The sequence below is a fragment of the Mastigoproctus giganteus genome, chromosome 14 (assembly GCF_048544385.1).
Source record: "Mastigoproctus giganteus isolate SK-2022 chromosome 14, ASM4854438v1, whole genome shotgun sequence".
Classification (NCBI taxonomy): domain Eukaryota; kingdom Metazoa; phylum Arthropoda; class Arachnida; order Uropygi; family Thelyphonidae; genus Mastigoproctus; species Mastigoproctus giganteus.
Genome location: NC_143588.1, coordinates 14,596,258 through 14,614,599, shown reverse-complemented (window position 1 = coordinate 14,614,599; position 18,342 = coordinate 14,596,258). Strand labels below are relative to the sequence as shown.

Sequence of the window (18,342 nt, the reverse complement as noted above, 5' to 3'; positions counted from 1 at the left end):
TAAGCTCCAGTAAATGGCGTGGAGTTCAGGTCTCTTACCGTAAACTTCTTATTCCATTAAGAAGTTTATGGTATCCATATCTTAAGGAAAGCAATACAAAAGTGTTCTTAAAAATAACTCTTAATATAATGATTGAAACTACACAGTTAGAAAATTCTATGTTTCTGATAACCTTTGTGTTGTTGAAGGACTAAATAAATAAATGAGATTTTTTACGAGGTGAAAACAAGCCATAAATGTACTGGAAAGAAACAGTTTTGCTGTTTGAGTAGTTTCGATGTGGTCGCTTCATTTTCAAAATAGTGCAGAAGCAAACCTGCTTCTGCACTATTTTCTATGTTTGACACACGCGTAACTTTAATTATATTTAACCCGATTCCATAAATTAAAGGGAATTTTTAGAATTAACAATCCCGATAGATAAATTTTATGGTTGCATCTGTTGCTCGTCAGTCGGGATAAAAAACCAGTGGTTCAGAAAATAAGTGATGCGATTGGTGGTAATTTTTTTCCCTCAATATTCCAGGATGGTTTCACCTCCTGTCCTCGGAGCTGCTACCGGAGTTGGTGTGGCCCTCGTGATTGCAGTATCTGTCGTCATCTATCGTTACTACACGAGGCAGAGAAAAGATGAACTGGCAGTGCCATCTAGCAGCAGTAGGTACAACAGGCGCAACAAGGTCCAGGTGATGAAGGAGACAAGTGCGGCGATGTCACTATTACCGCAACAGGTACGTGTGCGAATGTGTGGGCGGATGGACGCATGTTTATATGTGAGTACTAATGTTCTAATATATTCGCCATTTCCTTCTTCTTTTTCTCCCTTCTTGTTTCGTGTCGCCTGACACTTTTATTGCTTACAGTGTTCACCCCCAAGAGAATGTGCGGAAGAAAGAAGAGCGGGTTAGAGGCAACCCCGACCTTAGCTCGTCTAAGATGAGTATAAATATTTCACGCTCAATGCACGTGCACATTATAATTTGGGAGCGGACGTTCCCTTTATGGCCGCCACCTGGCCTAACGTTAAAATCTTGTAGCTGCCACGAACATCCTTCCAAAGTGCATCCCGTGACTATGGCAACCATCGCTAAGAGAGCAGTTTGCTGCAGGAAATTCGCGTCTTTGGTGCAATCGGCATCTCGGCGCATGTATCATTCGGGTCTTGTATTGCATTAGTGTTCTCTTTGTAAGACAAATATTTGCTTTGCATTTAGCCTTTTGTGTAATTCCCCTATTAAACGTATTATAATATGCTTATGGTTGGTTTGCGTGTGTACAGTTTTCTCGAGAGACTCCAGCTTTATCTAAACTCGTTTCATTGGCGTCATATTTGACATTCGCCGTAAGTGCAGTGGCCGATTATGGTTTTCCATCCCCAACCCCTCCCCGCTCCTTCCAAGCAAACGCACACAAGAAAGACAAAGGTAAGGAGCTGAAGATTATAAAGCTTTTATTCTTAATTGCAAAATGAATACTAATTACGCGTCGAAAGTTGTTCGTAATTACTCGCACTTCCAACACACGTTATTACTTCGTTTCCTCTCATCAAATATCTTCAAAATACCTTCTTATTTAATAACGCAAATGGCTCACATTTGTTTTGCAAACCCTTTTCGTTTTTTTATTAAAGCAACGTATATTAGCGAATAAATAAGAATAATCAAAAAGAAATAATAAATGAATAAATCACGAAGTAGGTGGAGCCCCAATATGGCAAAAAATAGTTAATCCAACGCGCTGTTTATTTTGGCTCATTTTAATTGCAGCGCGTGGCAGCAACTGCATTTCAGACCAATCAATTTGTTTCGCGTGTACTCTATTTATTCGCCATAATAAATAATTCATTATCAATCTCATTTCATATAAATTGAAATAATGGAATTTTTGACTTCGTTTAACTATCGCGTTCATCGCTGTCAAATATTTAAGAGGTTAAGCGCCGATGCTCGGGATTCTTCAATCTGTGGCAGCCATTACGTTATTATTGCCCCTGTTATTATTTTGGGTGGTGCGTTAGAATTTTATTGCTCTACTTCAGCGTCATAAAAAAGGCGGTAAGTGTAAAATACAATATTCGTTTCGTTGTGGTAGAAATAATGCGCCGTTCACTAATTTCATTTAACCAATTTTGGACAGTTATCAATGTCTCGATGATTCTGCCTGGAATTTATCAAACCATTTTATCTGGAGGAGTTTGCGTGAACAAATGTTTTATTCTAATGGCGTATATTTTTTATTCATGAATATACGATCTCGCATGCCAACTTAGAATGGACCAAACATGCCGTGAAGCGTCAGTTCATAGTGTTTGCACATTGCGTGTGTTCTAAGGCCAGTGTAACTGATACCTGACAGTCGAGTCTTTTGTACTTTTCTGTTGTTGTTATTTAGTTTTTAGGAGCATTATCCGGGGATATGCGGTGGTCGGGGAACAAGTCAGAAGTTACAGTTGTAACTTCTGACTTGTTCGCATCAGGGTTCAGTGGATATTTTATATGCTTTGCTTTGGCTGCGTATGTTCTCATTCTCCCCACATCCGAAAAACATTTCCTCTTTACATTTGTTTACGCTACATCTTATAAAATTGAAAATATAACAGATGAAAGAGGAAATCTGCTTAGGTCTTCAAAATTGAAAAATAAGTAGTTTAGAAAGAATCAAAAGATTTCATGTGGCAGAAACTGTATATTGAAAAAAAAAAAAAAAAAAAAAAAAGTGTAATCACGAAGCTTTTGGAAAACTAGATCCCTTTTGTTTTGTGCGTCACTGAAAAAACATACGGCAGTGTGCAAAAATGTGTAGCAGACAATACTTTTCACTTTTACGCCAAATTAAACTGATTGAAATTAAAAGTGAAATTTTTCACTTTTAATTTCAATCAGTTCATTTTAAATTGAGCTGATTGAAATTATTATTACGTTTAAAAATATCAATATCATATCCAAGTTTATCAGGAAAAAGTCTAAATGGAAGCGCAGAAAGTGTGTTTTTAGAGATATAAAATTTGATAATGAAGGTAATTATTAGTTAACTGTATTTAGTGGCCACGCGAACCTGAACCATGGTCTACTCAAACGCGTGTGTTACTGCATTTTCGCGTTTGACCACTCAGGTATGTCGAGCCTTGCAACCAAGATTAGCTGTCTGCTTTGTTGCCCCCATGGATAGAAATGGAAAAGTTTTCGAAAACTCTTTTAATAAATTATCTTTTAAATAATCAAGTACATGAAATTGTCAATGCCGGTGAGGAACATTAACGGCGATCAGATTCGCTTCGGTCCATTCTGAGCCCTAGTTGTTGGCCAGAAATATTCACAAACTTTCTTGAAAGATTTCTAAGTTTCTAGTTGCAAAAGATTAATATTGCAAAGGTTTCTAGTTGCAAATGTTTGTCTTTCAGTGACTTCCTGATCTGCTGGCAGAAATTTATCTTTGACATTACCAATGCATGGAAACTTTAGTTGTAAGCATTGAAAGCATTTACGGATTTTTTCTTAGACCTAACGTTTTACGAAGTAATGGTAAAAATGTTTGTTCAATCAACTGGTGGTTTATAGACGATTCATGTGATGGTACGAAATCTTAGTTTCTTAATGAATGGTTGGTTGGTTGTTTGTTTGTTTGTTGAAGGGTTTAGGCGCAGCAGAAACTTAGGCCATTTTACGTCGTACATACTAATGAATTGAGTGTTCTGAGGTCGATTTGCTGTTTGCTGGACGAAAGCCCCGAGTTTCAGGAAGAAAAAATTGTTACGTTGTGAAAAAGACCCATAAAAATTTCTCGCATCCTTCATGGGATTCAAACTTTGGTCTTTTCCACCAGGTGTGTGGAGAACAGTGATTATACCAACTGTGTTGCCCATGAGGACCTTAAATAGCTGGACTGCTCCATTCGCATTAAAAGAAACAATATTTCATATAAACAGATTGTACTCTTTTAGAAAGAATCCCGATAATTTTTAAATCTCCACAGATGTGCCATTTGTATTTATCGTACTACCAGGGTTCTTATGAGAGGTTTCATGTTCTCATAGAATTATTTCATGTGGACAGCACGACCGAATGGTATAGATGTATACCAATCGGTATTTGTATCCATTCTGGAGTGGAACAGCTTTTAGACTTAATTTCAAAAAGCTGATGAAAAGCCTCCATTTTTCCGGTATAAATCAGATGATGCTCTGATATTGATAGCCTTTGTTATCGCTATTTTGTCAGAAACCTCATGACTTGAGACTAGAAAATTAGTTTAGCAAACTGTAACAGTCAGTTATAGTTTGCTAAACTAATAGCGACCGTGGATGGTCACTTAAATAGGACGGATGAGTCCTACTTTTATTTATTTAGTTTTATTTTATCTGTACATTTCAATTGAGTAGTCTTCTTATGTACATTTACTTCTCTCTTTACTTTGGAAATGTATACTCCAAGCCTAGGTTTGTAGTGTTCTAAGTGTAATAAATACACTGCGTGATCACTGAATTATGACCACCTACCGAATACTTTTAAGTCCTCCTTTTTCCCTCAGCACAGCAGCTATCAGACGTGGCATTGATTGAACAAGACGTCGGAAGCTTTCGAGGGTTATGGCCAAACAAGTTGTGTATAATGCGGCCAGCAATGCAGGTATGGAAGTTATTGGTGTATCCATACGCCTGATATGCCTTTCTATAGTGTCCCACAAGTGCTCTGTGGGATTGATAATGGTGGAGTTCGGAGGCCAATCGATTTGCTGGAAGTCAGAATGTGTTCCTCAAACCATTCCTGCACAACAAGTGTCCGATGGCTCGGCGCATTGTCATCTTGGAAGACACCATCGCCATTCGGGAAAAAGTGTAACGTAGCGGGGTGTACACAGTCAGCAAGCAGTTGACGATAGCGGAGACCACTGATACGTTGTTCCATACGCACCTGGGGTCCAAGTTCTTGCCAATGAAACATGCCCCACACCATACAACCGCCACCACCAGCCTGCATTTTTGATACCGTGCATGATGGATCAAGCGCTTCATGTTGTTGACGCCAAATCCGTACACGACCATCCACGGTCGTTACCGTGGATGGTCGTGTTATTATTATTATTGTTGTTAACAGCTACAAAACAGCAAACAAACGTGCCTGAGGGTGCAGCTACAAAGCATTATTACACAGCTTCAAAGCAGAAGCTTGGAGTATACATTTCCCAAAGTAAAGAGAAAAGTAAATGTACATAAGAAGACTACTGAATTGAAATGTACAGATAAAATAAAACTAAATAAATAAAATTAGGACTCATCCGTCCTATTTAAGTGAACAGGTAGGAGTAAGGCAGAGCACTGGTATTTCTTCACACACATTACACAATCATTGTCTTAGAACTTGCAAGAAGAGTCCATTTTAAGTCAGGTAACGGATGAGGTTAGCAATTTCAGTTGCCTCTTGAAGTGTCCGGGGTGTCAAATATCCCCATATTTGCTTTGTTCATTGATCTTGCAGTCCTGTTGTAGAAGTTGTATCCATAATTTGTTGTCGCATAGGATGGTTTCAGCAGTGGATGGTTTCTTAAAGCTCTTGTCGGTGCGTTGAAATTTATTTGTGAGACAAGATGAGGGCAATTCAGGGTACCATTTAACAGCTGGTTAAGAAGAAGTAAGTCAGCTTTATCACTTCTTTTTTCCAGCGTTTTGAGTCCAAAGAATACACACAACTCTTGGTAGGATTTCTCATTGTATTCAAGGCCACTTTTAAAGCAAACGTACTGGATTGCTCTCTTTTGAATATTTTCAATTTCTAATTTTTGGTAAGCAACATGTGGGGACCAGACCTGTGAGGCAAATTCTAGGGCTGGTCTAACATAGATTTTGTAAAGAAAGATGAAAAGTGCTAACTGATTGAAGTGTCGGTTAATTCTTTTCAGGAAACCTAGTTATTTTGCTAGCTGCCTTCACAATGTTAGAGACATGGACATCAAAGGAAAATGATTCTTTAATAAAGATACCTAAATTTTTGGCTGTACTAACTTTTTTGATTGCCTTGTTGTTGATACAATAAGAAAAATTAAGTTTGTTTTTCTTGTGTGCATTAGCAAAGCTCACGTTATTTACCCCACGGTGTGGACTAAATAACGTGACTCATCCGACCAGCACACCTTCTTGCAGTCTTCTAATGTCCAACTTGCATGCTCTTTGCACCAGGCGAGTCTTTTACCCCGATGAACCTTGGTTAGGAGAGAATGCCGTAGGGGTCGTCTGCAGTTTTCATAGGGGTGGTCATAATTCAGTGATCCCTCAGTGTTGGAAAGAGGGCATTTAGCATGTTATGGACAGAGTCCTCCCACGTGAAGGTGGAAGAACCATCAGGCTTTACAGTTGTACCGAGGACTTCACCTCTAGGGAGTTTGTTCACAACGATACGATAGACAACTCCCCAGGGGTTATCATTTCCAGTGATCGAGACCAAATTCTGCCATGAGGCTTTTTTGCAGCGTCTAATCATGGTAGTGTAACTGTTCCTTAAGAATCGGTAACTGTCTTTTGCGGCTTCGACCTCTAAGGGTGGGAGGTGAGCACGGGCTCTCTGAAAAGTTTTACGAGCTTGGTGGACTCTCTTCCTCATATCTTGTAGTTCAGCATTCCACCAAGGGACTGCGTTTTTGAAGGGCCTTCTCTTGGGGATTGCCATAGCACAGGCCTCTTTAATGGTCTTGGAGAGGGAAACTGCACAGTCCTCAGAGGTGATGTGATTCAGTTGTGAAGAATCTTCATGAAGTCTTCTTACAAGTTCGGCTTGAAAGCGTGGCCAGTCAGCTTTCTTTGTGCAGAATCGCACTACATCCCTTGGTATTGGGGGAATACGATCCACGGAGCGGCCAAGAGAATAGGTGATTGCTCTGTGGTCAGAAGTGGTCCATGCTTCATTAACCTTCCACTTGCTGAACTTTCCAGAAATAGTCGGCGTGGTCAGGGTGATGTCGATGGTACTTTCCCAGAGGGTGCTACTGTATGTGGGGAGATTTCCAGGCTGGTTGAGTACTTGTAGTCTGGAGGCAAGGATGAAGTTTTCAAGTTCCTCCCCATTTCGAGTGACCGTACGATCAGGTGTTTGACTATGCCACAGGGGGGAGCGACAATTCGCGTCCATGGCTATGAGTAGCTTACCCCCTGGTAGAAGGTCAAGTGCTGTTTGTATTATGGCGATCGCAATTGAGATGTCTTCACCAGGTCTGCTATAGAGTGAGAGCAGATGTAAGGATCCCATGGCAGTAAGGACTTGAGCACAGGCACTAAAGGATGTACAAAGTGGAGCTACTTTAGTTACAGAGATTTCAGTGTTACTGACTAGGATTGCGGCCCGTGGTGCATCTGTAGTACCTTGAATGATTTTGTATGAAGCTGGATAACCTGTGACCTTACCCTTGTAGGCATAAGGCTCCTGGAGCATAATTATGTCAATATTTTCTTCCTCTGTTTTTAATTTAATTTGTTCAACCACTGCTCTGGCATGCTGTGCATTAATCTGCAAGAAATTCAGCTTCTTCTGTGTTGGTGGTTGGGTGGACCGTCTATCCATAATTGGTTCTGTCTTGGTATATTCCCTTAAATTTTATATATACAGGGCAGTTTGCATCCCTGACGGAGTGCAGGTGGGGTATTTTAGACCGTTTGCAGTTTGCACAAGCTGCTGGTTCCTCCCTTTTAGGGCAGTCTTTGAACTCCACTTTCAACAGATGCCTAATGGAAGGCCACTTTCCTGCTATCTGGAAGGAGGCATGCCTTAAACTCATCTTGAAGAACCCAGACAAACCACCTGAAGAGCCAAAATCTTACAGGCCAATTGCTCTCTTGCCAGTCCTAGGCAAACTTTTAGAAAGGCTTCTCCTCAGCAGGTTGTCAAAATGCTACTCTAAAGAAAACCTCATTTCTCCACTTCAGTACGGTTTCAAAGCTGGTTGCAGCACTGAAGATGCTCTTCTGAAATTAATATCTACGGTTTCAAGCACTCAAGGCAAGTATGTGCTAGCCATCACAGTTGACTTTGCTGGAGCGTTTGATCGGCTGTGGTGGCCAAGTATTCTCAGAAGACTCCGACAAGCCAAAGCACCGCTCAACCTTTATAGCTGTGTCAAGGAGTACCTGAGACACCGCACTGTCCATGTTAGTACCAGGTACAAGTCTGTCACTAGCCAGGTCTCCCGAGGCTGTCCCCAGGGCTCGGTCCTGGGGCCTTTCTTTTGGTCCATCGTCCTGGACGAGTTCCTTGGGATGGACTTGGGGATGACTCAACCCCTTGCGTTTGCTGACGATTTGGTTTTGATGGTGCATGGTGACACAAGAGCTGATTTAGAGGAGAGAGCAAATTGTGCACTAACTAAGCTCCAGGATTGGACAGCCATTCACCGACTAAAGATCTCGGGAGAGAAAACCAAATCTATATTGCTCAAGGGAACGCTCCAACTACGAAGACCACCGGTTATCAAAATTGACAACACCTCCATAAAATTATACCCTGAAATCAAGTATTTAGGAATCGTCTTAGATATGAAGCTAAATTTCCATCCTCACTTGAAATATATGTCACAGAAAATAAAAAAATACTCGGCCATGATCATCCGTATAAGCCGTGCAGACTGGGGCCTAAAGCGCCGGGCTCTGGCCCTCATCTATAATGCCATATTTGTGCCAATAGCTTGCTATGGAGCCTCAATATGGTGTACTAGGGCCTCCCTCGACCGAAATCGCCGTAAACTAGACTCCATACAGCGTTCTATGCTCCTTGCCGTAACAAGGGCGTGCCGTACAGTAAGCACCCCAGCTCTGCAGGTGCTAGCTGGATGTATACCCCTACACCTAGAGGTAATAAGAAGAGGATTATATCAACGATTGAAGAAGAGTATTCCCACCGAAACAGCAGGCATCACTCTTAACCTTGATAACAACCCCAAACAGGAAAGGAAGAGAATCTCTGAAATTATGTACAGGACCTGGCAAGAGACATGGGACACCACCAACAAAGGATTGATAACCAAAAAGTTCATCCCCTCTGTGAACCTCATCAGTCCAAAGCCTCCTCCCTGGTACTCACCAGGCCTCCATACTACATTTCTATTTACAGGCCACGGACCCTTTAAAGCGAAGCTAACATCCCTAGGCATAGAAGAAGATCCGCTGTGTCACTGCGGGGCTGAAGAAACGTGGGATCACGTGATGTATGATTGCCATGAATATGACGAGTTCCGGCTAAGGTTTGCCACTAAAATGCAAGAAAATCCCCGGAATTGTGAACACCTGATTATGATGGACGAGCAGCGCTACGCCGCCTTTACAGAGTTTGCGCAGTCTGTCTTCACTGCTAGACGGGTTAGGCACCCAAACAGCACCCATTGAGGATCAAAGTAAGAAACTTCCTGGATATGACAGTCCTCTCAGGAGAAGGGAAAAAAAAAAAAAAAAAACTCCTTCCTTCCTTCGTCCCAGGAGTGACAGAACCTACACCAGCACAGCTCAGCTGCTGCCTTTAGGCCTCCCTAGCCACGCTCCCTTGCGTGGTCCTTTGCTTCCACTCCCTGGCGGGAGGGGGAGTTCATCCCTGGTGTCCTTCCCCCTCGCCACCCCTCTTTTTCACTCTGGTGGGGCATGGGCCTGCTCCACTGACTTGGGGTCATCTTCCCTATGGACCCCGTAACTCTGTCTTTTCCCCCCAGTCTTCAGTCTCCCTCCCCTTCTCTAACTTTCAACTAGTGTTTGAATCAACTCCAAATTGTTTGAGCCCTACATCCAAAAACTTAACAACATCAAATCGCCCGACTAGTACTCCCTTTGTGTTTTGGCTGACCCCTATCTATAGCGTGTTTTTTTTTTTTTTTTTTTTTAGGTCCTTGCCACTGAAATCTCAGGAAATTAGGTGGCAGGACCTGCCAGAGTAAATAACTAAGTAGTGTACCTGGTCTGCCTCCACGGGGCGGAGTGGGGCAACGTTGGGTCCCATTAGGGGCCCAGCGGCTAAATGACCAGAGGAACAACGGTACACGACACTACACATGTACAAAATCCATACACTTTTAAACCTCTGGCATTGACAGTGTTCTGTTTCACACCCACAATGTATAGCACGCGGAGATGGGGGAAACCCCTGGTGCCGTTTGACACTAAACACACTCTACACTCTACTCTGATCCCTCAGTGTAAATAGTTTCTGAATAATTCATAGCAAAATATTTTGTAATTTTAAATTACAGGAAATTGTGGATTCGTCCAGAAAAGTGGGTGATATATTTTTGTTTTGTGATATCCTTCTCTCAAAAGCTGCTCCGGAAGGTATATTGCAAGTCTATTTATTTATATTGCCAAACGATTTCGTAGCGGGGGCCTCCCCCCCACCTTTTTTTTTTTTTTTTTGCATTAGGCCTGACGTAGCCCAGTGGTCAGGAGCGCGAGTGCACAGCACGCGTTCCTTGAGTGGACCGGGGTTCAAGCCCGTGACTACTAAATACGATAAATATTTGTATTGACGATTTATTGTAAACTCTACTGACTTGGTTGTCGTGCCGGAGTATAAACAAGAAAAAAATTTAACCGTGGTATGTATGCCGAGCTTTCGCTGGCTGATGGAGAGATATTTCTTTGCGCAAGATACCAGGAGTGCAACAAATTAAATTCAGAAATAAACAGACTGTCAGGAGTGATTGAATTGCTGATTAAGCGAGTTGATGCCCTAGAGAAAAGTCAGTCTCGAGGTGGGGGGGAACTCGTCAGAAACTGAAGATATCTCTAGCCTCACGAATGTATCAATCGGCTGCAGAATGCATTGGTTCTAAGAGGTTGGTTGGTTGTTTGGGTTTTATTGGCGCATTAGCAACTAAGGCTATAATGCGCTAGGTTCCAAAGAGGTAGTTTTAATGAAAGACTAAATTTTTACAGAGTTAGAGAATATATTCTATAAGAAAGACAGATGGCACAGAACCAGATTTTGACTACCAGAAGCCAAAATTGACGATGTAGCAAACAGTTTATTAGCTTTTAATGGAACTTGTGGGTGTATGGTAATACAAGTAGGGACTAATGAATTAAAACGTAAACAAACTGATGAATTCAGTAAAATATAAGGTCACGTTGAAAACGTCTCGCGAAGCAGGAACCAGTGGTGAGGGACAAAATTATATTTGCACCCTTTCTGAGAGTGGTTGTATGAAAAGAAAACACTGAAAAAGTAAAGTGTAATAGGACAAAATCCAATTACACTTTACTTTGCCTTTTCGAAGATCGAATGGAAAAACACTTTTAATTAACTGTAAGGGGTGTATCGGGTTGTGAAATAAATTTCAGTTTTTGATCTTTAGGCAATTTAAATGAAATGGGCTAGCGGCTGTCAACATTATGAGTGGCTTTAAACTAGCTTTTATAGACTGGAATACGTGTACCAGAAATACGTGTTGAGAAACCTGGTAACAGGTTTCTCAACAACCTGGATACCAACATATTCAAGTGTGTACAAGGGGCTCAAATATCCTAAATTTAGTTCTCCTTAAGCGCCCTAATTGCATGAAAAACTTAACAGTGGTGAAACTAATAGCTATCAGTGCCCACTCAAGGAACTGTGTCAAAATTTTATGCAGTTAAAGGTAAAGGAGAGAGATTCAATTTCAAGAGAGAGGACTACAATGGAATACGACCAGACTTGGGCTCGATTAATTGGAGTGATTACTACATGATGACCGTTCAGGACTGTCTAGACAAGAATAATATCTTGAATAGATCCCAATGGGTCCATTAAGGTAAGGTCCTGCTTTTACCAGTATGGTAAATTATTATGACGTAGTCATTAAGCAGCTGGACGCACGAAAAATGTTGACATTGTATATCTAGACTTTAGTAACGCTTTTGATATGGTCCTTCCCTCATGGAAGGCTGCTATATAAACCGGAAGCAGTTGGAGTTACTACTAAGATTCTACGATGGATTCCATAAGATAGGAGACAAAGATTTCTCATAAATGATCATTCTTCAAGGTGGACCAGCATAACAAATAAGTCCCTGAGGAATAAGTTATTTTTAGTTGAGTTGGATTCAATAAAGGAAAGACTTAGATGTTACGATTCAATCTGACATGAAATTATCCATGCACTGTAAACAGTCGGCTAGGAAGGTATATGGCGTCTTCTCTATGACTTACAGGGCCTTTACTAGTAGGGAGAAGGATTTGGAATATTGTATTCAGATCTGGAGGCCGCACTTAAGAAAAGGCATAGTATTTCTTGAGAGAGTTCAGAGAAGGGTGACGAGTGCAAAGCGATGAACAGTGAAGAATCGCTTAGAAAGTATGGACTGCAGAGTTTGACAACCGGACATCTAAGGGAAATATCTGGCTGAGTTGAAGCAATGAAGGGATTGAGTAAAATGAATAAGGAAGGTCTTTTCTTCCTCCTAGCTGAGACAAGAACTAGAAGAGAAATATAAAACCCCATGGAATAACAGAAGATTGGATCTCGCGAAGTTCATCTGTGGTCAGCGGGTTGTCGAATATTTGAATAAATTGCCACTGAATGTGATGAAGGCATGATTCTGACTAAATTTAAAACAAAATTAGATAGAATGGGAATAGTATGAATTTTCTGTTTTATGTGTGGCTGATGCAGAAAACGTTCGCTTTTTTCTTTCATCACTCAGCCTTACTAATACTAAAGTGAATCATCAAAATTACCCATTCTTCACCATGGAAGAAATTTACATTTATTTTTTTAATCACACTCCGAGACTCGAACCAATTAGTGCAGCATATACGACAAGCCTCCGTAGCCGAGTAGTCAGGAGCGGGAGTGCAGTAGCATAAGCTCCTTAAGTAGACCGGGGTTCAAGCCCCTGACTGCTAAATACAATCGATCTGCCAACCCTCACTGGACCAGCGTGGCAGATTATGGTCTATTTCCTTCAGCATGAATTGTTGAGGAGGCTTCCATCCTGCAGTGGGTTGATAACGGCTGCAGTTTATACGACAAGCCCACTTTCGGTCTGGCTCACCTCTAATTTGCAGCAAAACTAAATTTCATATAATTTCTTTAATAGGAGCATTACAGGCTGTCTGTGATATTTAATTGTGTAATCACCACAGGCAATTAAAGCTGTGAATTAACGCACCGACATTTTAAAGCGCGTTCAACTGTAGTTGGCAACAAAAACTATAAAAGGAGCACGAGTTTAATCGTGCTAACGTGTGTGTCTTCATAGTTTGTAAAGCGAGTTATAAGTGTGCAAGTCAGCAGTATACCAGAGTTTGAGTTAAAAACTTCAGTGACTGACTCTCTGCATATCAGACGAACACATAAAATTAACCTCAGTTTTGGGCGTAGAAGAGTTTAGAAACAGCAGGAGACTGACCACCGCAAAACGATCTAAAAACTTGACACCACAACTTAAAAAAAATCATTGCTGTTCAATGTATTTAATGCGTTGATAATCTCTGTTTTCCACTCCAATGGAACAGATATCTAGTTCAACCACATCTTGAATTCGACAGTTTTGAGTCTGTTTAGACCAGTCTCGATTCCATTTGGATTCATAAAAGTGCTGGAATAACCTTGCAACGCCAAATGCAAGTAACAGATAAAGAATTAATCGCTGTGTAATTTTTCAGTTAGTAATGTGTAATCCGTTATTACGAATTACTTCATGAATTATTGTTTTATGGATTCAACAAGATCTCTAAAATATTTTATATCAATATTAGATCATTCTGAAAACAATTGAGCCCGCAGTTCATTCATGTTTTATGGATGTTGCGTTTTCATTTTCCATCAAGGTAGTCCCGTAATACCACATCACAGCTTTCCCATCATCAACAATCCAATTTTTATGCATTTTAGCCAGTATTTTTCAAGCGCAGCTATTAACATTGATCTTTTTCAAGGGAACCCTACTCAAGATATTCATGTTATGCAATTCTCGCCGAACTGTTCTCTCAGAAATTCGCGGGGAGACGTCCTTACTTAACTGTTTGCAACAGTTCTTGTTTTGTCTTATTCGAAATCGTTTTTCCTTAACTAGACACAATATTCATCGCCAATCACAATCAGAAACTTTTAACCAATTCTACCGCTGATTTCTATTTCAACACCATCAAATTCAGTTACTTCTTTAACAAGACGTCCAATGCATCACTCTTTATATATATGTATATCGTGGTAGAAATCTTTGCTTCTTCAGGCACAGCTGGTGTACCCTGAAACGGTATATTTTATACTCACTGTAACCAAACAAGCACATAAGATTTTTTTTTTTTTTTTTTTTTATGTAAACCCCAAACACGAGAGGTGTTAGAACCTATAGTACTTGGGTTTTTTTTTTTTTTTTTTTTTGTTTTTGTTATTTGGGAGCATTAGCAACTAAGGCCATATTGCTCCGGATATGCGGTGGTCATTCCCTGACCTTTCCACATCCTCCGTATTTGGTGGTCACGGGCTGGAACCCGATCTAATCAAGAATCGTGTGCTACGCACTTCTGTTCCTTTCCACCTGGCAATGGAGGCGCCTGTGCTTGGGTTGGAGGTTGAGAAGACGAAAGAAGATATTTGTTGACATTGGACTTGAACTTCTGTAGACTGTAATTTTCAAGAAATACGTATGAAGGAAGGTTGTTCCAGAAAACGGCAGTTGACAATAAATGAGGAAGATGAAAAGTTGGTTCTGTGAGTTTGAAGTTGGACAGTAAATGGAGGTTGGCTGGTGGCGGCACATGTTCGGACTGTTTTGAAAGAGAGAGCAGAAATTATAGAAGCTAATTCAGAAGAACAGTGACCATGGAAGTATCTGTAGAAGAGGCATGCAGCAGAAACAGTACGTCTATGAGACAACGAGTGCAGAGACTATGTTAGAGATGAGTCATTAATTAACCTAACTGCCCTCTTCTGAATGGAATCAAGAAGCCTGAGAGAGGTTTTGGGGGCACCACACCAGATATGGGAACAATATTCCATGCCAGAGCGGATTTGCGATTTATACAGAGTGAGCAGCTGTTTGGAAGAAAAGTAACGCTGAGAGCGAAAGAGAAAACCAAGTTTTTTAGATGCAGAGGAAGCAATATTTGTAATGTGCTTGTGCTAAGAGAGATTAGAAGTCAGGGTAATTCCCAAAAGAGATATATCATTTTGCCTAGAAATCGGAGTGTCACTAAAGATAAGCATAGGAGCAGAAGAATCATTTTTGCGAGATATAAGACAAGACTGAGTTTTAGAAGGGTTGAAATCAACTAAGTTGTCTTTGCCCCACTGGAGAATTACCTGAAGATCGGCATTTAAAGAATTGGTAGCAGATTTTCGAGACGTTGAAGCTGATGGAACAGGACAAGGTTTCTCAAAATGGAATGCAATGGGCTATGATCGGCAAAACTATGGATAGGATTTCCAGTCAATGAAAGAAGGTCATTAATTTACAAGAGGAAAAGAACTGAACCTTGGGGGACACCGGCATTAGTGCAGAAGTTATAAGACAGAGAGCCATCTACCATCACCCTCAGTGAGCGATCAGAAAGAAAACTGGATAACCAATTACTAAAAATAGCCGGCAAACTATAAGATAGAAGCTTGTTTAGACGACCTTTATGCCAAACACGACGAAAGCCTTTGATATGTCAAGAGCAACTACTTGTGTTTCACCGAACATTTCCATTGAATTAGTCCATAAATGGGCAACATAAGCCAGAATATCACCAGTGGATCGACACTAACGGAATCCATACTGGCGATCGTTGATCAGACGGAAGGTTTCTAGGTAGTTTAAGAGTTGGCGGTTAATTGATTTCTCCATTACTTTAGAAAGAGTAGAAGTAATTGCAATGGGACGATAATTGGATGGGAGGGATTTGTCACCCTTTTTAGGAACTCGCCGGATATGAGCAAATTTCCAAGCAGAAGGAAAAACACCTTTGGAATAATAAAATGAAAAAAGGCGGCAAAGAATAGGAGTAAGTTCAGGAGCACAGGTTTTGAGAACAAGTGGAGAAATACCATCGGGACCTGGAGCTTTCTTAGCATCAAGATTCGTCAAAATCCTTCTGACATCCTTTTGACGGAAGGCCACAGGAGGTATTGAATGGAGCGTGCTGGGAATAGTGGGAGGTGTTTTACCAAGATCGTTAATGCATGAGTTGAAAGAAAAATGGGATGCTAGCAGGTCAGCTTTATCCTTGGCTGAAGTAAAAACAGAACCGTCTGGTTTGGAGGTGGGAGCAGAGATGGGCAAAAGTTGCGGCCAATAGCTTTGCCAAAGAGACCAGAATGCTCGGCTACCATTAGGGCAAGAAGCAAGTTTTCTACTCTTAGCCTGTTCAAACTCTTGTTTGGACTGGTTAATAATTGCTTTACAATTGTTGCGAGTTTTGGTGTAGGCAGAAAATGAAACTGAAGAATTAGAAACAAGCCAATTACGATATGCAACATTCTTCTCTTGAACAGCCTTAGCACACTTATTGGAAAACCAAGGTTTAGATAAAGGAGGAGATTTTAAAGTGGAGTGTGGGATAAAGGATTCCATTCCTGCAAGAATAATTTCACTGACACGATCTGAGCAAACGTTGACATCAGAACTTTTGAAACAGTAATCCGACCAAGGAAAAGAAGACTCGCAGGTCATCCCATTTTGCATTCTTGTAATGCCGAACAACACGAGGTTGGGAATAGCCATGAGATAAAGGTTCTATTGGAGAAGAGACAATCACCAAGTTGTGATCTGAAGTGCCTAAAGGACCTCTCACTTCGACCGTGTACTTAGAAGAGTTGTTTGTGAGAAAAAGATCAAGCGTATTGGCTGTATGATTAGGATTGTCCGGTATTCTTGTAGGTAAATGAACAATCTGTGCAAGATCATTAGTAATTGCAAAAGCCTCAGCATCTCGACCAGCTGGGTCGGTGTGACTAGAAAACGGAAGCTGGCTGGAGTTGTGAACATCAAAATCACCAAGGAAAATTACCTCACTGTTAGAAAGTCAAGTTGCAAAGAGAGGACGTCAAAGAGCTCCAAGTGATTAGTGGAGTTGGGAGAACGATAGAGACAACAGATGAATTTGGCACAATGAGGTAGAGAGATTTTAAGCCAGAGAAGATCAAAGAGAGGAGATTCCAAATTGCCAAGTATCTGACAGGGAACATCAGAACGGACATATGCACAAGTACCACCTTTGAGGCGAAAAGAATCATACAGCAAATAATTTGGGCATCTGAGATGAGCAGTAGTTGAATAACTGAGAGTAGTCGATAACTGAGATTCTGTCAGAAAAAGTACATGGGGTTTGGAAGACTGCAAGTGGAAATGGACATCGTTGAGATTAGAATTGAGACCACGTATATTTGTGAAATGAATTAGGAAGTGCTTGGGAGGTTTAGATCTTTTCGCAGATAAGCTTGCTCTATTAGTTTGACAATTCATGGTGTATTCAATAGTAAGAAAAAGTGGGTGGGACATGCTGTATGAAGTAATGAAATTTTTGGATAAGGCGTACACACATTAAGAATATACTCAGATCATTGACATAACGTGGCCTCGCCCATGCTCCCCGCATACACAGTACTCGGACTCCCTCCAGTCACTATCTGGCAGAGTAGAGGTAACGGGATTATACACTAACTGATCCGGAATCCTCCTAGAGAGTTACCAATAGGTTCGGTCTGGTGTACTAACTAGCGGCCGACCTGCGAACACCGTTTTAGAGCTGTACCCTCGAAATGTAAGGAATATTGGATTTCACCACGATGTTCATCATAACCTCAAAAGTCATCAATCATACTGCATGATGGAAGAGATGGGGAAGGGTTGACCGGAACTTAGCTCTAGAGACTAAACATGGGTTCCACTACTTCAAGCCTCCAATAAGCAAAGTGGTGGTATTGCACCGGTTGATGAGAGTCATCTACCACCTAGTACTGCCTGGTAACATAGAGGGGCGGCGTTCCTCCATGTGGTTTGGGGGCCACACCTCGACCCCTGCTTACGTTGGTTCACACCTGGATGGTCACCCGCCATGTACTTGTGCATGGAGGTTATACCCAGGATTACAAAAGTTCCACCATCGTGAAGGTGCAAGCAGAGGATTTGGCTGTCACAGACCGTCCGGACCTCGCCGAAATTGGGTCCACTTGACTTGAGTGTTACCCGAATATCAGTTCGATCAGCGTTTTAGACTCACAGGTAGCAAGTATAGCTTGTCTGGCATATCTGAGAGAACGTCTGTGACAACCTCAAGGACCATACACGTATGATACATGTGTTCATTCTATGATATGTTTTAAATACCGTCTTCGCAGTTAGCAGAGTCACCGTCCTCCTCACATCGGATGGAAAAAGAAATTTTATGGCCGTTTTTCACTCTAATGTTTTTTCTC

At 41.2% G+C, this 18,342-nt stretch overlaps 1 protein-coding gene across 1 annotated transcript in view; it reads left to right on the top strand.

Annotated features, from left to right (window-relative positions):
- Nucleotides 1–18,342, top strand: part of Sytbeta (Synaptotagmin beta) — a 184,429-nt gene that overhangs the window by 86,172 nt on the left and 79,915 nt on the right. The window contains exon 2 of the mRNA XM_090389319.1: nt 527–731. Within this exon, the coding sequence (XP_090245445.1) occupies nt 527–731 (205 nt within the window). The remainder of the gene's footprint in view (nt 1–526; nt 732–18,342) is intronic.